The 17568-nt window shown below is 41.5% G+C and overlaps 1 protein-coding gene across 3 annotated transcripts in view; it reads right to left on the bottom strand.

The window, feature by feature from the left end:
- The window catches only part of HMGXB3 (HMG-box containing 3), a 46861-nt gene that overhangs the window by 28576 nt on the left and 717 nt on the right, over positions 1-17568 (bottom strand). Inside the window, exons 2-8 of one of the 3 annotated variants that reach the window (XM_019630060.1) lie at positions 14453-14591; positions 13199-13373; positions 9402-9899; positions 8182-8280; positions 5146-5277; positions 1162-1308; positions 890-1065 (exon numbers count right to left, since the gene is read on the bottom strand). In XM_019630060.1, coding sequence (XP_019485605.1) covers positions 890-1065; positions 1162-1308; positions 5146-5277; positions 8182-8280; positions 9402-9899; positions 13199-13373; positions 14453-14589 — 1364 coding nt within the window. In that variant the 5' untranslated portion in view covers positions 14590-14591. Of the gene's footprint in view, positions 1-889; positions 1309-5145; positions 5278-8181; positions 8281-9401; positions 9900-13198; positions 13374-14452; positions 14592-17368; positions 17561-17568 lie in introns of those variants that run through there. The other 2 variants (XM_019630059.1, XM_019630058.1) reach the window with 2 other exon arrangements.

Below are 17568 nucleotides of genomic sequence, written 5' to 3'. Positions count from 1 at the left end.
GTAATTATAATAATATAAACCAGAATTTCGAAACCTTGGCAGTATTAACATTTGGCACTGGAAAATTTTTTGTTGTTGGGGCTATACTGTGCACTGCAGGATATTTACAGCATCCCTGGCCTCTACCCACTAGATGTCAGCAGTATTCCCTCCCCAACCCACTTTTACCAACCAAAAATGTCTCTAAATATTGCCACAATGTCCCCTGGGGGCAAAATTGTTCCCCATTGAGAACCACTGATATAAACAAATAAGGGCCTTCAGTTACAAATCACAACTGCCTCTGGGAAGGGGGTACATGGAGAATCCAGTTAAAGAGGGGGGGAAACAGCCCACATTTATGGACTTTCTCCTATCTTCAAGGTGGACAATCTTTTTCAGTCTGTATGGTCAGCCACTGAGGATAATATTTTTTTCAACACCCAGCTCAGGATTGTTCAGAGGAGAGAGCTGGAGACAAGAGGCATAAAGTGACTACGCACACAGTCAAATGGAAGCCAGGGACAGAGTCACAACCAGAAGTGAATTCTCTGACCCCCAAAACAGGAATCTTTCTAAGGTGACTTAAGGCTTCTCTTTCCAAATCTAGCATTAGGATTGAATACTAGTTTATAATATTGCCCACAGCCTCTACCAGCAAGGCTCTGATAACTGCTTTAGGGAGAATGACAGAAGAGATGTATAAGGAACCAGACAGCAGGGCATGGACAGCAGACTACAGGAGGAAGGGTAAACCATTCCATGTCTCTAGGCCTTGGTTTCTGTCTCTCTAAAATAGGAGCCATCAATGGCTCTGCCGCCTCTCAGGAATGCTGTAAAGACATGGGACAGAACAACCATGAGGCATTTCCCAAGCTGCTATTCTAAATGCAACCCCACAGTGGTTTACCCTGTAGATTTTTTAGGAGCAGGGAGCTGACTGGAGGTGCTGGTTCCTTTGATTGGTGGTGGTATGTCTGGTCCAGGACTGTCATTCTCAGCTGTCCTCAGAGAGACCTCAGGCTGCACACCACTCTTGACCACCGGCGTCTTAGTGACTGCAGCACCACGAGTCCCAGGAGATTCCTTGACCAAAACATGGGCATCTGAGATGACCACTTCTTCCCACTCGTTCTCTTCACCCACTTCTCTGGGAGGAGCTACACTTAACAGCTGGCTTACAGCTTCCGAGTTCTCCAGAGTCAGTTTGGAGGAGCTTTCCTTAGAGCAATTTTGCTCAGTGGTAACAGGCTGCTGATTTCTTTTAACCACAGAGCCTTTAGAGGAGACACCAGAAGCCAATTCCACTTTGACTTTGGTTGGCTTTTCCTAAGAAAACAAAAACAAAAACAAAAACAAAAAGACCTTGTTTGCATATGGCATTTTACAGCTGACAACACATTCACAAACATCTGATCCTCATAACAATAATGCATGGGTACCAGATAAGGAAGCAGAGGCCCAGAGAGAGGAGGAGGCTAACTTCAAGTCTCAAGTATAAAACTGGCCGGAATCTAAGTCTTCTGACTCCAGGTCCCTTTCACTACAGTATTCAGTGCCTGAGTCAGGATAACGCTGTTCTCTTCCTAACAAATTCCTTCTTGTGGCTTTAGGTTTTCTTTAGGTTCAGCAATCACTGGCATTTTTTACTTTGACCTTTGATTGTTCAAAGCCTACTTCTCTATGTCTGGAAAGAGGTTGACCTGCTGCCATATTGGGCCTAGAAGGCCTAAGTTGTTTATCTGGGTGGTCTCTTTATAAGATTCAGTAAATTCCAATGTGGTCAGTTTCACAGGGATAGACTGAAAGCTTCCAACTCTTTTGGGGAAAATTCTATCATTTGTCCCAGATTCTTTCAGGTGAGTCTTAGGGCAGACTTACACATATGCCAAACTTTTCACTGGGTCAAATCAACTCACACATATTAATTATGTGCTAGAAAATATTCAAACTCACTAAAAATACCAGCTGCTAACTTAGACCTACTTTAAAAAATTCCTTGTTGTCTTAGTTTTTATCCAATCAGCACTGCTATGGAAATATGGTGATATATATATATACACACACATACTTGTACACATACATACGTTTATATACATACACATACTTAAAAAGATTTTTTTAAAATAGTGGTTGTCTCCAGGATAGGTCTCAGGAAGGGTTTTTTTCTTTCATGTGTATAGTGAAAGGCACTATAAACTAGGAGACATAAAACATAAAATCTGGGTTCTACCTAGGCTTAGCTTCACTCCTAATTACTTAGGTGACCCAAGGTAAGCTTCATCTGAACACTCATTTCCCCATTATGAAATAAGAGAAAGTTGGGCTCTCAGCATTTGTCAATAGCAGCAAGACAGCCTTTCGATTGACCCAATTTTTCACGGTGTAGGACCCCCCTTCCCATCTATGGCTGTCGTTAAACTTCAGTATTATCTCCCAGTCACTGACTATCAAAACCCCCTTACCTTTCCAAAGCCTCCCAGGCAGCATGCTGCCTCTAGTTAAGAACCAGTATAGATGACCTTTAAGAAATCTTCAGTAAAGTATTCTCAGATTCTAAAAGCCACTAGCCCATGAGGATGAGTAAATATAGAGGAACATTCCAAAAGAAAGAAAAAAATACAGGGCTTATTGACTGCTAAAGAGGGAAACGTCAGCAGAAAAACCAGAGACAAGTTAAACTAAGCCCCTGAGATATCTTTGAGCAAAACACTGCCCACTCATGTAGACTATTTTAGACAAAAATCCTTTGCAGGAAGACAAGATAATTTAAGCAATCAGAGCAAAAACTCTAGCTGGTGATGTCACATTTCCTTAACTCGGCTTACCCTTTTTAGATGTCACCTTTCTTTCAAGATAGAAGGCAAATACTACCAATGCCCACTCAAAGAGACCTCAATTACCCCTGTGAAGGGGCCCACAGGCCCTGAGCTAAAGAGCCTTATATACCATCTTCTGTTCCATCCTACTCACTGGGAACTGTGCAACTTTCTTGGGCTAATTTTAGCCAGTATGAGCTCTAGAACAATACAAGAAAAAGTGAGTCATTTCCTGACTGGCATGGACATATCTGGAGCTTTTATAAAGTATTTATACTTGCTTCAAAAATCAGTACTCAAGAAATATTTTAAGATTCTGCAGCTAAACAACATAGCAATGCCTGAAAAGTGTGGTTTAGTGGGAAAGGTGCAGGCATAATCAGCAGACATAAGACATAATTTCTCTTGAATCTATTTTTCCTCAGCTAGAAACTTGGACTTGAACTAGCTGAAACGAAAGTCATCTCTGATATTCTAAGTATATTAATGATAAAATGTTACGCCTTTTCTTCTCAATTATTCTGTTCCTATGAGATTTAAAATTACTCTTTACATAGTAATTCTTGCAGAAATCTTTGGGAAACAAAATTGACTTAGCAAGTCAAGATGGGGGACAAGCAGCTAAAAAATAAAGTTGTTTTTCATATCATAAGTTTGATCTCAGAAAAAGAAACATGGCTCAAAAGTTATTTCAATCAAAGGGGGCCAAAAAGATACAAAATGAAAAAGAAAGCCAAAATAAAAACAGTCTGAAGAAGTCAAAGACACAGGATCAATTACTCTTCCATGCAAGAGCACAGGAAATGAGGTCACTAGAGAGACCTGCTGTGCATGAGTGAGGAAGGGCCAAGGAGGGTTTTGACTACTATCCAATCTTCCTGCTGCAGCTGGGAAAGGGCATTTTGAGGAGATTAGGGTGGGAATAAACTGAATGGCTTCAGGGGCATACCAGTGGTGGGCACAAGAAACTGGACAAAACCTCCTGAGATACACTAGCACTAGGTCCTTCCTGCCCCTCAAAGTGATCATGCTAATAGCAATAACAGAGACAATAATTATACTGATGCCACTAACGACAGCAGAGAACCCTCACTGAGGATTTAATATATGCCAGGAATGTACCATCTACTTCACATGGATAATCTCACTTGACCCCTCCAAGCACCCTAATCAAGTAGGTACTATTAACTTCCATCTACTAATAAAATGAAACCTAAATCAAGAACAGAGACATAAAATGGCTTGCCCAAGTTTACACAGCTAAAAACCTGGGAAGCAGGGGTTTGAACTGAGGAAGCTGATTCCAGAACTGTGTTCTTAATTATTATTCTATCCTGCCTCCTACAATTGGTGCTACCCTGAACTCCAATACTCAGTCAGCGTCAAAGTCACCATCCCAGTATTTCTCAAAGAGGTGTCCTGTGGAAAAGGCCCCAGAGAAAATTTATTAGTGTACTGCTATATAAGTTTTCTCTACACAAGTAAATTTGGACCACGCTGAATTCAACACATGACAAACACAATTGTAGCTTAAGCCATTATCACAAAAACAATGCCCTTTTTCCTTTTGTATCTACCCACATTCTGATCATTCAAGACCATCTCTTCTTTAAAATTATCCTGGACTCTTCTAGTCCTTTTGGCCCTAAATAATTTATACTCTCAAATTAAGAATGTGGCAAGTATGTATGATTTATATAGTCAATGCCAAGTATGAAACAGTTGACAAAAAAACATGTGTTGAACTGAACTTCATGGGGGCATGGTTCTGATGCTCATTTATTTAGTGAGAGAAAGACAGGTACATATTTGGAAAGTTAGACTATGAAAGACCTTGAATATTAGGTTAAGGACCTCCACTTTTAATAGCAGCTATAGGAGATTGAAAGGAATTTGAGCTAAGGTGTGAGAAGATGTGAGCTATACATCTGAATAACTAAGAAGTCAGTGTGGAGGATAGATTGTTAAAAATTTAACCCTAACAGGAAATGAATAAATTAACATGGAAGAGTCATTCATGGGAAATTATGAAGCAATTAAAGTTTTTGAAGACTATTTAATGGCATGATCCATTCAATGAAAAAAAGGTAAGATACAGAACTTATACACTCACAGGAAAAAACACCAAAATGTTCACTAATAATAGCTTTTCTTTGGATGGCATAAGATTATGGATAACATTTTATTCTTTGTTTTTTAAACAGTCTACAATGAAATTCACTGAATTACTTGGCTAGTCAGAAACTAAAAATAAATATTAATTTTTAAAGTTATCTGTTCTTAAGGGGAACGGGAAGCCTATTTTGTGAGGCTTCCAAAGCAGCAACGGCCTATGGACCGACCTTACCTTTGGGATCCACTTCCCTCCTAGGAAGTTACCACAGGTAGGGCACTTAGGTGGTTTGTGCCTGGTGACATATGTAAAGGAGCAACCTGGGCTGGTGCATGTCCCATGGCCCCGGCGGGTATATGTAGTGGTCTGAAAGGAAAAGAGGTGGTCAGAATTAATACCATAGTCTAACCTCTCTCAAATCCTGAAGGCCGTTATAACCACAACAACGCCAGGAGGGTACCAGCTTGTGGAAGGATAGGCAATTCATGGTTATCATAAAAGGTCAAAGTTAAAAAGGTAATAAGATATTGTACAACTAGTGCAGTACAACATAATGCTCAGTATCTGTATATACTGCGGAATGATCACCACAGTAAGTCTAGTTAATATCCATCACCACACATAATTACAATTTTTTTTCTTGTGATGAGAGTAGGTGCTATTAAGTGGGGTACCACATAGTGCTGAACACTACATAACATCTCATTTAACACTCCCAGGAAAGATATGAAGTAGGTATTACTACTACTGAGGTTCAGAGTGGTTAAATGCTTTGCCTCAGATTGTACTGACTCAGGGCAGAGCTAGACCTAGACAACAGATCTCTCTGACCCTTGGTTCATGATTCTTTCCATTTACCCAGCTGTACCTTATAGCTCTGAATACTTCAAAAAAATGTGCTTCATCATTATTCTTATTAGTTAAAAATCTGAAAACCTAGGGTTCAGAAATTAAAAAAAAAAAAAGACTAACCATGGCCAATAAAAAAAATGAGAGAGAGCTCCAGGAGAAACCAGGTCTTTTGACACTGTTTTCGACCCCTGGCTGGGAATTCAAGTATGCAGAGGGTGAGCTTGTTTAAGTTATACATAGATTTTCAACTATGCACATGGTTGGCACCTCTAGCCCCCTGTTGTTCAAAGGTCAAGTGCATTTGCGTATGATTATAGTCAGCTACTGGCTTTCACCATCTCTGTTTTCCCTTTGAACAGAATGTATTACAATGGGTTATTGCATTTCAGCTACAAATAGAAATTAGCCACGATCCATTTCTAGATTAATGCTGGAAAGAAAACATTTCCCTGTCAGATTTGTTCTGCCACCTATGAATGTTTACTCAGCTATTAATCCCAGCTTTCCTAGCCTGGCCCAAAAGCAAAAACCTCCCTTGAAGAAACACCAAGCTGCCACAAGACCACCTCTTTCAGGACATCTAAGGAAAAAGGTGATTATGATAGTGATAGCAGGTCAAAGATGAGTGTGAAGTGGAGGAGCACCAGGGAAAAAGGCCAGAAGGGTTCCAACTTTACCCACGATATGCTGAATGAGCTGGGAATAAGTCACCTTAGCTCCGAGCCCTGGGTTTCCTCCTTTGTAAAACCATCTGCTCTTCCTATTTCATGGGATATATCTTGAGGAGCAAAGAAGTAAGAAATGGGGAAACATGTCACTTAATAAATTATAAAAGATTCTACAGGTTTGTGAAAGGCAATAATTAATGATATACAACATCTTTTGTCTTTTCTCAAACTGTGGCCCCACACAGAAGAGTTATTCTGAATACCCCCAGAAAGCAGGGTAAAACTTTAAGTTAGTTCTATAAATAAATAACCATGAACTTGGAAATACTCCTAAGTAGCAGTTTACAGAGAAAAAAAGGTTGGTGTTCAAGGCCAATGTTTCAATCTTAAGTATCACTTTTCTAGAAGAGCTTGGCTGACACTTATCAGACCATGAAAGAATAGGAATTTCCAGGAGAACAAAGGCTTCGAAGAAATAAGCAGTTGCTTCATGAATCAGGTTGCAGTGGTTGTTCCTGTTCTAAGATACTACAACTTCTTACCTAAAAATATGCTTATCCATAGGAGGGGTTTTGGAAGACAGACTGATTAGGATGTGTAGTATTAAAGAACCCACTAAAACAACCAAAACAAAGTTAATAGCTAAAGCCAATAAAGGAGATAAAATGGACCCATAAAAGTATTTAATTAATTCAAAAGAAAGCATAACAGAACAGATAGGACAAAAAGAAAACAAATAGGAAGTCATGGGTTTACACCTAACCATATCAATAATTACATCAAATATAAATGGCCTAAATACCACAATTAAAAGGCAGAGGTTGTTAGCTGGTCTTACTCTTAGATCCAAACTATATGCTGCCTAAAAATATAGTACTTTAAATACGAAGATATAAGTAAGTTAAAAGGCTGGAAAAATATATACCTTGCTTATAACAACAATGAAAAGAAAGCTGAATATCAGACAAAATAGGTTTCATAGGAAAGAATATTGCCAGAGATAAAGAAGGTCATTTCATTATGATGAAGGGGTCAATTTATCAAAAGGACATAATAACCTTAACTGTTTATATACTGAATAACAGAATTAAAAACATGACACAAAACTAATAGGACTGCAAACAGAAATAGATAAGTCTACAATGTACTCATGAATTATCTCATATAAAGAATCCTCTAAGCCAGCGGTTCTCAACCTGTGGGTCGCAACCCCTTTGGGGGTCGAGCGACTCTTTCACAGGGGTCACTTAAGACCTTCGGAAAACAAAAAGATACTTACATTACGATTCATAACTAGCAAAATTACAGTTACAGAGTAGCAACGAAAATAATTTTATGGTTGGGGGTCACCACAACATAAGGAACTGTATTAAGGGGTCGCGGCATGAGGAAGGTTGAGAACCGCTGCTCTAAGCCTGTTCCCTAATCTGTACAATAATAGGACTGAATGAGATCAGTGGCCCCTCAATTTTTCTAAATTATGTATGCTTTGAAAATTTGATAAAAGCCATGGAACCTATCCCAGAAACATGCTCTCAAGGAGAAAAGTTTTATGTAACTTGAGGAGTTCATGGATCCTGTGGAGCTCCATTCATAGACCACCCATCCCTCTCCCAGTTAAGAATACCTGGACCAGATCATCTCTGAGAACTTTGTCAGTCCCCGGTGCTAAGGTTCTAAGACTTCTAGAACACTACCTGGGAGAGAATTCTTACGAGCCCTAATCTCCATCAACTCCCCACACACTGACCAGTTTGATGGAGGTGGGATTTTCCACAACTGAGTAGGCGGGAAGAGGCAACATGATGAACTGTGTGGCCGGCGTGCAGGAGCTACTCTCACTGGCATCCTGTGGGCAAATGGAGAGAACGGTATTACTGAGACAAAGTGAAGAACGCCCAGGGCCTCCCCCAACACTGGAAGATCAGATCAAGCCCAACAATCAAAATGTGCCTATTATAAAAAACGAATCTACAATTATCTCAAAATAAAAAGTTCAATTAAGAGCAAATAGAGAAAAACCATTACCACAGAGAATGTGCTATCTTCATTTTATAGATGATAAAACAGGGGTTCTAACAAACTTAGGACTCCTAAGATCACATAAACAGTTAGTGAAAGATCCCAACCCTTCTGACGCTGTCCGATGTTCTTCACACCCTGTCCATCTGTCTTAACCTGACCAGTGGCGTGTTTCATTGTCATAAATAACACTGAGGCAACAAGCAATACAATGGATTTAGGCCCGATGTGGATTCTTTTGCAGGGGTACCTGCTCTCATCTATCCAAGCCACAGGGACTGCAATAGCTGGTCCTCTCAGAACTCCTACCTCTCTAAGGATGCCATCCTATCCAGGGTAATAAAGGGTATGGTGGCCAACTCCCCACTTCTGGGGGACCAGGCTGCGGGATCATTGCAACTGCTTTCCCCCCTCAAATGGGCATGATACTTAAGCTCTGGAGAGACACTTCCCTCTTCTTTCTCAGCTATTAGTCTCATCAAACTGGCCTTGAAGAGTACTTCCTTCTTTCCCACCTAGTCTGTTCCCCAAAAAAAACTATTTGAAAATAATTCTCCCATAGAGTTCAAGGTGCCATGTATTTGTTGAAACAACCTTCAGGGAACGTAAAATCCTTACTGATACTAATAACCTGACAGGTCCTGGCTTTAACTCACGGATACCCCAAATATTATTCCATCCCTCTTGCTAACATGTTATGGACTATCTCACGTGCAAAAAATTCCACCTATGCTGGGCAAGAGGAGCTGGTGGGAGTGCCTGAGAAACTGAAAACAACTATGGAGCAAGCCCAGGGGCAAAAAGGTTCAAGAGGACTGGATCCTGCTGGAAAGGCCACATCAGCAGCACTCTTAAATACCACTGACCCAGAAGCACACTGCATGGTGCTAGCTGCCTTCTTAGTAAATCTAGAAAAAAGCAAAAGATACCAGTACGAAAGCCACTTACCCTCATGACTGTTACCACTGACATGCTCTCCCCTACCTGGGGGTGAGGCCCAGCCAGGTTTCCCGTTGGGAGGTCTGGTGAGCTATTCACTAACGTCTCTTCGATTACCAGGCTTGTCTGGTAAGGTTGGTGGCTTTCCCCCACCTCCAGGGAAGCTTCCTCCAGGAGCACATCCTGGCTGAGGATCTCTGACGTGGTGATCTCCTGTACAGCACCTGGCTGGGCAAGGGCTCCCACCTCCTCAGCCAGGGCCTCCACAGCCAGGCACTGCTCTGCCATGCCTGCGTGGCTGGGCACTGTCTCCAGGGCAGTGTTGGATATAAGAGACGGTCCTTTTGGGGACACCTGGTTCTGGGCCATACAAAGCTCTAGCTGAGGGCAGCTCCGATCCTCCTGCAGGCTGTTCTTGGGGATGATGATGTAATCTGAGCGGGGGAGGATCTTGCGGAAACCTGGGATGTCCGGAACCACAGCGGTCAGTGTAGAGAGCTTAGTGTTCTAAAGATCAGAAGGCCAGAAAAGGGGAGATAAGCAGAGATAAATGGAGTAAGGCCACATGGATATACACTTCAGCGTTTTCCTTTTTTTTCTGCAAAGGGGACCAAAGACTCAACTCTCTTGACCTATGACTTAAGGTAGGGTCAGCCTCTGTAACAGCAATGTCGTCTTCATTTGAATCACATTTTAGCCAATGTAGCTTCCTTGCTCATTCACAAAGGAGACAGGTAACATGGATTCGACTCTGCAAAGGGCACTGGCCTTGGCATCCAAAACTATGAGTGGGAACCCCAGATGTGCCACAGTCTTGGGCAAATCCTTTCACCTTTTCAGGACTGTCCTAACTGTAAAATGAGGGAGCTAAATCGGGCTATTTATGAGTTCCTTTCCAGCTGATACTTGAGGATTCCAAAGTAGCAGAAGATTTAAACACCAGAATGTATATATAATGTGCAATAAAAAACCAAAAAGCCTAAATTATAAGTCAACAGGCCAAGTCAGAACTCAAGGCAGCAAGAATTCTGACATTACTGGTTTCTCCCAGACTTATGAAGATGAACAGATCACAAAGCACACTGCATGGTGCTAGCCACCTTTTTAGTAATTTTAGAGAAAAGCAATTTATAGTACCAAAGCCACTCACTCTCAAGACTGTTACCACTGACAGGCTCTCCCCTACCCGGGGGTGAGGCCCAGCCAGGCTTCCTGTGGGGAGGTCTGGTGAGTTGTTCACTAAGGTCTCTTCGTGAGAGAATGTGCATTTGGGAGGGGTTATCTGACAAGGGCCTAAATATATTAGATTGGTTGAGGGGGGAAGGGAGGGAAAAGAATATAAATATTAACACTGACCTTGGATCTTAAGGTTTAGAAAATAATTTCCTAACTTTAAAAACAATATTATTAGGTACTATTATCACTTCCATATGACAATGAAAGAATCAAAGCTGAGGGAGGTAAAGTTTCCTAAAACAAAATTAGTAAGTAGTAAAGCTGGGCTCCAGGCAGGTGTACTAAGATGCAGGGAGTCCAGATACTAGAAGCACAATCCTGCATGGCTAACTGACACCGAGAAAAGGTGTTTTTGTGGGGTCTTTTTTTCTTTTCAATTTAAACTAAAAGTTACCCAATAAGGGAAAGAGAAAAGTGAACAGTGAGAACTGAAGTTAAATGGAACAAAAAATAATTTCAGAAGCATCTTTTAAAAAGAACACTAAGTCAATTACAAAAGGATCCTTAAATAAATCAAAAGCAAGTAGTCGATGAGTCTACTTAGGGTACAAAGGCAGCACTCAGATGAAACATGAAAGCAGACACACCAAATCCTTTCTGGAGTCTTTACTGAAGAGATAATGGAGAAAATGACATTCTCGAGTCGCCTTTGAAGCAGACAGGCTAGGAGAACAAAACCAAATGGTGGCAAATGCACAGGATGGTCTGGACTTAATATACAAATCCAAGCACAGAGAAACCAGGATGGCCTAAGTGACACTCGTCTTACAGACTGGAAGGAATCACACTGGAGCGATGAGCCCTGCCACTTGGCAGGAGACCTGAGCGGCTGCTGAGGAGACAGCCTGCCCATAAGGGCTCTGACAGGCTCCCAAAGCATGCAGGCAGGAGGGTCTCGCCTTTACACCAGGCAATCTGGGAGGCCAAACACAGCACATAAAGCCTCACCTGGCACATTCCAGATGCTCATTAAATGCCACCTTTTCTTATTATGTGGTCACTGGACATTTAATCTGCTAAAGAGTGACATTTACTGACCAAGTCGGTATAGGCCAAGAACTCAGCCAGGTGCTTTACATTATCTATTTAAACACTGGGTAGATACTATGATTTCCATTTTACAAATAAGGAAACAAATACTCAAAGGTTAGTATCAGAGCTAATCTACTCATGTTCTTGGTGGTAGCGGTAAAATGATGGTCGATATAAACTTACAATGGACAAGGAAGAATTACTGCAGAGGATTAATTTTTTTTAAAAGTCTTAATTAGGACCTACAGTAGTGCCCAGCTTTAAAAACTGTATCACTCCAGGATTAGGTAAAATTTTCTGTAATCACGGGCAAAAAAGATTGCTCACTTTATAATGGGAAAACCAAGGAAGTCCGTTCCCTTCGACTCCGCCTCCTCTTCCCCACAAGTATTGTTCCCCAGACCCACAGCTTATAAACAAATCTCCTAGAGGAATGAGTACACAGTGGCATCTCCAAGACGGTCGGTAACACAGAGCTATTCCTGGAAGAGGAATGCCAAGCCAATCAGGACAAAATCTAAACGGCAATGGCAGACTGGCTTCACTAAGGGAAAAATACAGCCTGTCCTGCTATAACAGTTGTTGCATTCCTCAGGAACTTTTGTTCTACATTATTAAAAAAGAAGTTAGAGGGCCGGCTGAGTGGCTCAGTTTGTTAAGAGCTCGCTCAGGAGTTTGAGCTCTGAGCAACAGCGGTTCGAGTCCAGCCCAAGCTGAGCAGCCGCTGAACTGCCAACAGGTAGCAGGATGGCTCAGCTAAAAAAAAAAAAAGTTAGAGACAGTGTTTCAGTTGAAAAATGGAGTTAAGGTTAAAACGTTTCAACTTGCAATAACAAGGTTATTTTTCTGCAGGAATTTCAGTTTAAAAAAATACAGCGCAGTTCATAGTTGTCAGTGCATTTTGTTACTTTGAACTAGAACAACAAAATGACTGACAGACACAAACCTAAATGTTTCCTTATTTTTTAATCCATACACTCAAAGCTTCAGTTTCCTCCATTATCTTCAGCTTTAGTCTTGCATTTTTGGCTTCTAGAGTAATTCACAACCACCAGTAGTGACAAAAGAATGTGACAATATACAACACAACCGTATCTACCACTAAACCCAAAGCCTAATTGCTGATTATAACTGACAGTAGTAGCACAAATTAATTACATTTACAACATGAAAAATTCATGATGTAGGAAAAAATGCCTAAATAAGCTACTATATTAAAGGAAACTAAGACCAAGTACCCATAAGGATAAAGGGACTCCAAAATATGCTAAGACTCACAAAAGGAATCTAAGGTTCACTGCAGATAACTCAGAAAACGTCAGCTCCGCGTACTGCTGCAACCAAAGGGGACAAGAGAATGCAGGGCACCATCCAAATTAAAACGGACACTATCAGACTCAAGAAAGAAAAAATGACTAACTCAAAGTTTTCCCAAGAAAAGAAAATAGGAGAACATGGGTACTGGTCTCCACAAGGCCTTCACCATTGAACCAAGGGAGAAATCAGTTGGGGGAAAAAAAAAAAATGACTTTACTTACAGGATCCAAACCTTCTTTCTCTAGTTTGGCTTTCTCCAAGTAGTAACTCCTTTCAGCCACACTGAGAAGCCTCCAACTCTCGCTAATCTTCTTATTGATCTCAGACTGAGGGAGGTGCGGGAGCTCCTGCTGCACTTTCAGGTAGATGTCATAATAGTACAGAAGGTAAGCCGACCTGAGGAAGCAATGACTTCTTAAGGTTTCCCCTCATTCAATCAGTAAATGCTACGACGTTAGAGTCTGGGTGGTGAAGACGTAGATATAAAACTCAGCTTTTCATTTCAAAGCATTTAACTTTGTAGGAACTATAGCAAAGAAACATTTAAATAATGCCCCCAGATGGTGTACGGGTTTCTCCCTTTAGAAACCCGGAAGCAAAGGCTTGTCTGGTTTACTTTTCCATGAACCATCTTTTCTGCAGGGAAGCTTGGCTTTAAAACCCAATACGAGCAAAGACAGATACAGGTGCCTGGTCATTCCACTCTCTGAAAGGTTATTTAGGGGACTGATTACATTCAGGTTATCACTCATACTCTTTAATCCTCCACACAGACTTTGGTCATCTCACTGGTCAATAGCACTTCCCCAAGGCTAAGAGACGGAAGCAAGTAGAACTATCCAAGTGACCCAAACCTGGTAGCCACAGAAAGAAGTCTGCACTGTTCACAGTTAAGAGAACAGAGCTACAATTTGGATATTCTTTGTTGATATCATTGGTACTATTTATAATTCAATATTTTTATTAATGCCCTATTTTTAATATTTAAAGAACAACAATAATAATAAATAACATATTCGTAAGTGAAGACAATAGGTCTTCACTTAACATTGTCAATAGGTTCTTGGAATTGTGGCAAAACAACGTATAATTAAACCAATTTTACCATAGGCTAATTGATATAAACAACAGTTAAGTTCCTACATCTCATCAACATTATAACGAAATGACGTTGAAAAAAATTGATGTTATTTGAGGACTTGCTGTACATAGCTTGCACCATTTGTATGGTACAATTTCCTCTGACAGCCTGGAAATGTGACCAAGATCTGACCAGGAATGGCAAATACTGGCATCAATCTGTCACTTTCCGCACCCCGTCTCCCTCTCTTGCTAACCCCAATGCCCACCCAGAGACTTCAACAGCTGACATGGCACTCTTAATGAATCTGGACGCAGCCTTCACGTCTTCCTCAGCACAGCTCTCCAAGCAGCTACTGTTTAAAAATGCCAGCTACCAAAACATGTTGGCTAACCTGGGTTTCTTGGCCTTTTCTCCATGTATTTTATATTTTTTCTTCTTCTTGGGTGGCCCAGGGGAGGTATAACAGTAGGATTCCTCAATTTCCTCCATCACAACAGTTACCTCAGTACCATCATATGATGCATCCATGGCTAGAAGAAAGTCAAACACAAACATGTTTCAAAAATCCACCCTAAAGGGAACAGCAGATGACCCCTTATCTCAGTCAGAGCCTTAAGGCCGAGTCATTTCCCAAACTCAGCAGTTCCTAAGAAGCACCTGGGGCACTTACTAGACAGATTCCAGGGCTCCCCCTCAGCCCTTCTGAATCAGAATCTCTAATGGGTATGCAAATTTGCATGCTTAACAAGTGCCCCAGGTGACTCCTTTGACCAGGCAAACATAGGAACACTAGCTTAGACCGCTCTTTCACTTATGTTCACTAATGGGATACTCACAGTAAATTCAACTCAAAGACTTATTAGTCCCACATTACAAGAATTCTATAGTAACATTTCAAAAGAATGCTTGGCCAGAGTCAGAAGTTCTGGCCCCTCCCTCATGTTTCATCACCTTAAGCAAACTACTTCATTGACTCATTTAGTCATTCATCAAGCATACAGTAAGTGCCTATATACAAAAGATTTCTTTCCACTCTGCCAGCTTGTGTGACTTTGGGCAGGTTTTTTAAACTGCTTTAGGTTCAATTTTCTCATGCATAAAAAAAGAGATATCTCACCCACCTCATCACAGATTTATAGTGGCAAGGCTCAAAGATATCACAGACATAACTATTTGAGAATAATCAAGTGCTATACAAAAGCAAGGGCTCATTATGAAAGATGAATAATCTATGGCTGAGATGCTTTATGACCTGCCGAAGGCCACCACACCAAATAGGGACTTAAATGACAGATTTTTTAAAATTCAAAAATGCAACTTTCTGAGCCTTTTTTTTTTTTTAAGATTTTTTTTATTGGGGACTTGGGGGGATGGGAACAGTGGTGGGGAATTGGGGGAAGGGGAACAGACAAGTTGCTGTCGTTTTGTTCTTCAGTCTAGTTGTGGAGGACGTTGCTTCACTGGCCCAAGTTGGCACCATCATTGCGCTCTTCCCGGGCGAGGCAGATCAGTCGCCGGCTTCTGGACGGCCGCTCACGCTGGCTGCTGGCCGCTCACGCTGGCTGCTGGCTACATACGGTAGCCCATGGCAACCCACTGCAGCAGGGGCTGCAGCCTACGTCGCCGGCGACTCACAGCAGCCCAGCTCCAGGTTGAGCTGTTGTTCAGCATCTTAGCTGTGGAGGGCAGTGTCTCTGGCCCTCATATGTGGGATCCGAACCGGGGCCCTCTGGCGTCCCAAGCCAGTTCTTAACCATCGCGCCACTCGGCAGGCCCCTGAGCCTTCTTTCACTATACTACACTGCTCCTCATCTCAACTGGCAACCCTCTAAACTAGCACTATTCAATAAACTTCCTGCAATGATGAAAAAGTTCTATTATCTGTGCTCTCCAATATGGTAGCCACAATAAGGCTACTAATCACCTGAAACATGACTAGTGAGATTAAGAAATTGAACTAATTTTAAGTTTAATTAATTTAAATATTCACATATAGCTAGTGGCTACATACTGGACAGCACAGGTGTAAACAGTAATCTGACAGGCCAATATTAGCTGGCTTAAGAAACAGGAAATCTACTAGCAGCTTTCCCCAGGAAAAGGAAGGTATAAACAACTGTTCAAAATAGTTTACATTCTAAATTGGAGATTTACTCACGACACTCAGTCCTTGGTGGGAGAACGGTTCCCCAAAACCACGTGAATTTTATAAGAGGGAAATAATATGCTTGCTCCTAAACATCTGTCAAGTTTTTGAGAGAATTTAGGATTCTGGGGAAAGGCAGCTGTGGTAGTAAACACGGGACTGCTCTGTGTATTACAAAGCCCACTCGCATCTCATTCAGACCTGAGCAAGTGATAAGGTATCTGAAGGGGTATAATGAGAAAAAGAGCACTGCATGTTGAGTCAGGAGACCTGGATCCAAGTCTAAACTCTAACCACGTAAGCTCTGACAAGTCTATTCCCCACCCTAAATCTCAGTTGTTTCTGAAGTGAGATGAAGAGGCAGAAATTAGTGGCTCCTATCTTTCTGGGAGGCAAGAATCTCTTTGACATGTTGTGAGAGCTAAAAAACCCCCTCTTAGAAAATGCAGACAAAAAAATATTTCCCCTATAATTTTAAAGATATACTCTGGATAAGAACACATTATTCCCAAGGTTATTTCTAGTTCTGTGTCATCTCTACATGATTTCCCTTCCCATTATAAACACACATACACAGCCTCCATTCTGTCATAGTGCAACACAGGAACAGAAGATAACCCACAACCTGGCTGGTAAATAAGAGGCCAGTGCCTTCACTGGGTTAAGGGAAGCTAGAGTTCAAATCAAGGCTGTATAAAGACTGCGCTTTTTTGCCCTGAATAACTGACTTAGCCCTTCAGAGTCTTGCGGAGAAAAGCAGTAACTGCAGGAGGGCATCTGTAAAGAATGGCATATAAGGTTTTAGCACCCAGAGCAAAACGAGTTAGGAAACAATATTACTACAGACCCCTTGGGGCGGGGACAGGAAGAGACTAGAACCTGGGTTTTTGTTTGTTAGACTAACCCATTTTAAGCCTGGGTCCAAGATTGTTTTCAGATCCTAGGACTCAATACAGCAATGCAAAAAAGAAAAAGGCGGGGGGGTGTGTGTGGGGGCAGGACAATATAAAGATTAAAACCAAGGGCTCTGGGTGGCAAAAGATCGGGGTTATAATTTAAGTTACTCATTTTAACAGCATCCGCAGAGCTCTATGACCTTGAGCAATCTTCTTACTCTAAGTCTCAGTTTTCTCATCTGTAAAGCAGTGTTAAGGGCAGTACCTGAAATTTGAGAGACACTTGCACTGTCCCATCAGATCTTCCCTGTGACCTCAAGAGATGGCCTTTGACGGCTCAGCGATGGGCCACAGTTTGATTCTGGGCTAGTTCCTTTCCCTCTGTGGATCTCAGATGTCCCAAAGGTACCGAGTAGGGGAAACTAAGGTTCACTGCTCCTACTTTGTAACAGGGCTCAGAGAGCC

The sequence above is a fragment of the Hipposideros armiger genome, unplaced genomic scaffold (assembly GCF_001890085.2).
Source record: "Hipposideros armiger isolate ML-2016 unplaced genomic scaffold, ASM189008v1 scaffold_888, whole genome shotgun sequence".
Taxonomy (NCBI): domain Eukaryota; kingdom Metazoa; phylum Chordata; class Mammalia; order Chiroptera; family Hipposideridae; genus Hipposideros; species Hipposideros armiger.
Note: the sequence above shows the minus strand (reverse complement) of the source record. Positions and strands in the feature narration are given on the sequence as shown.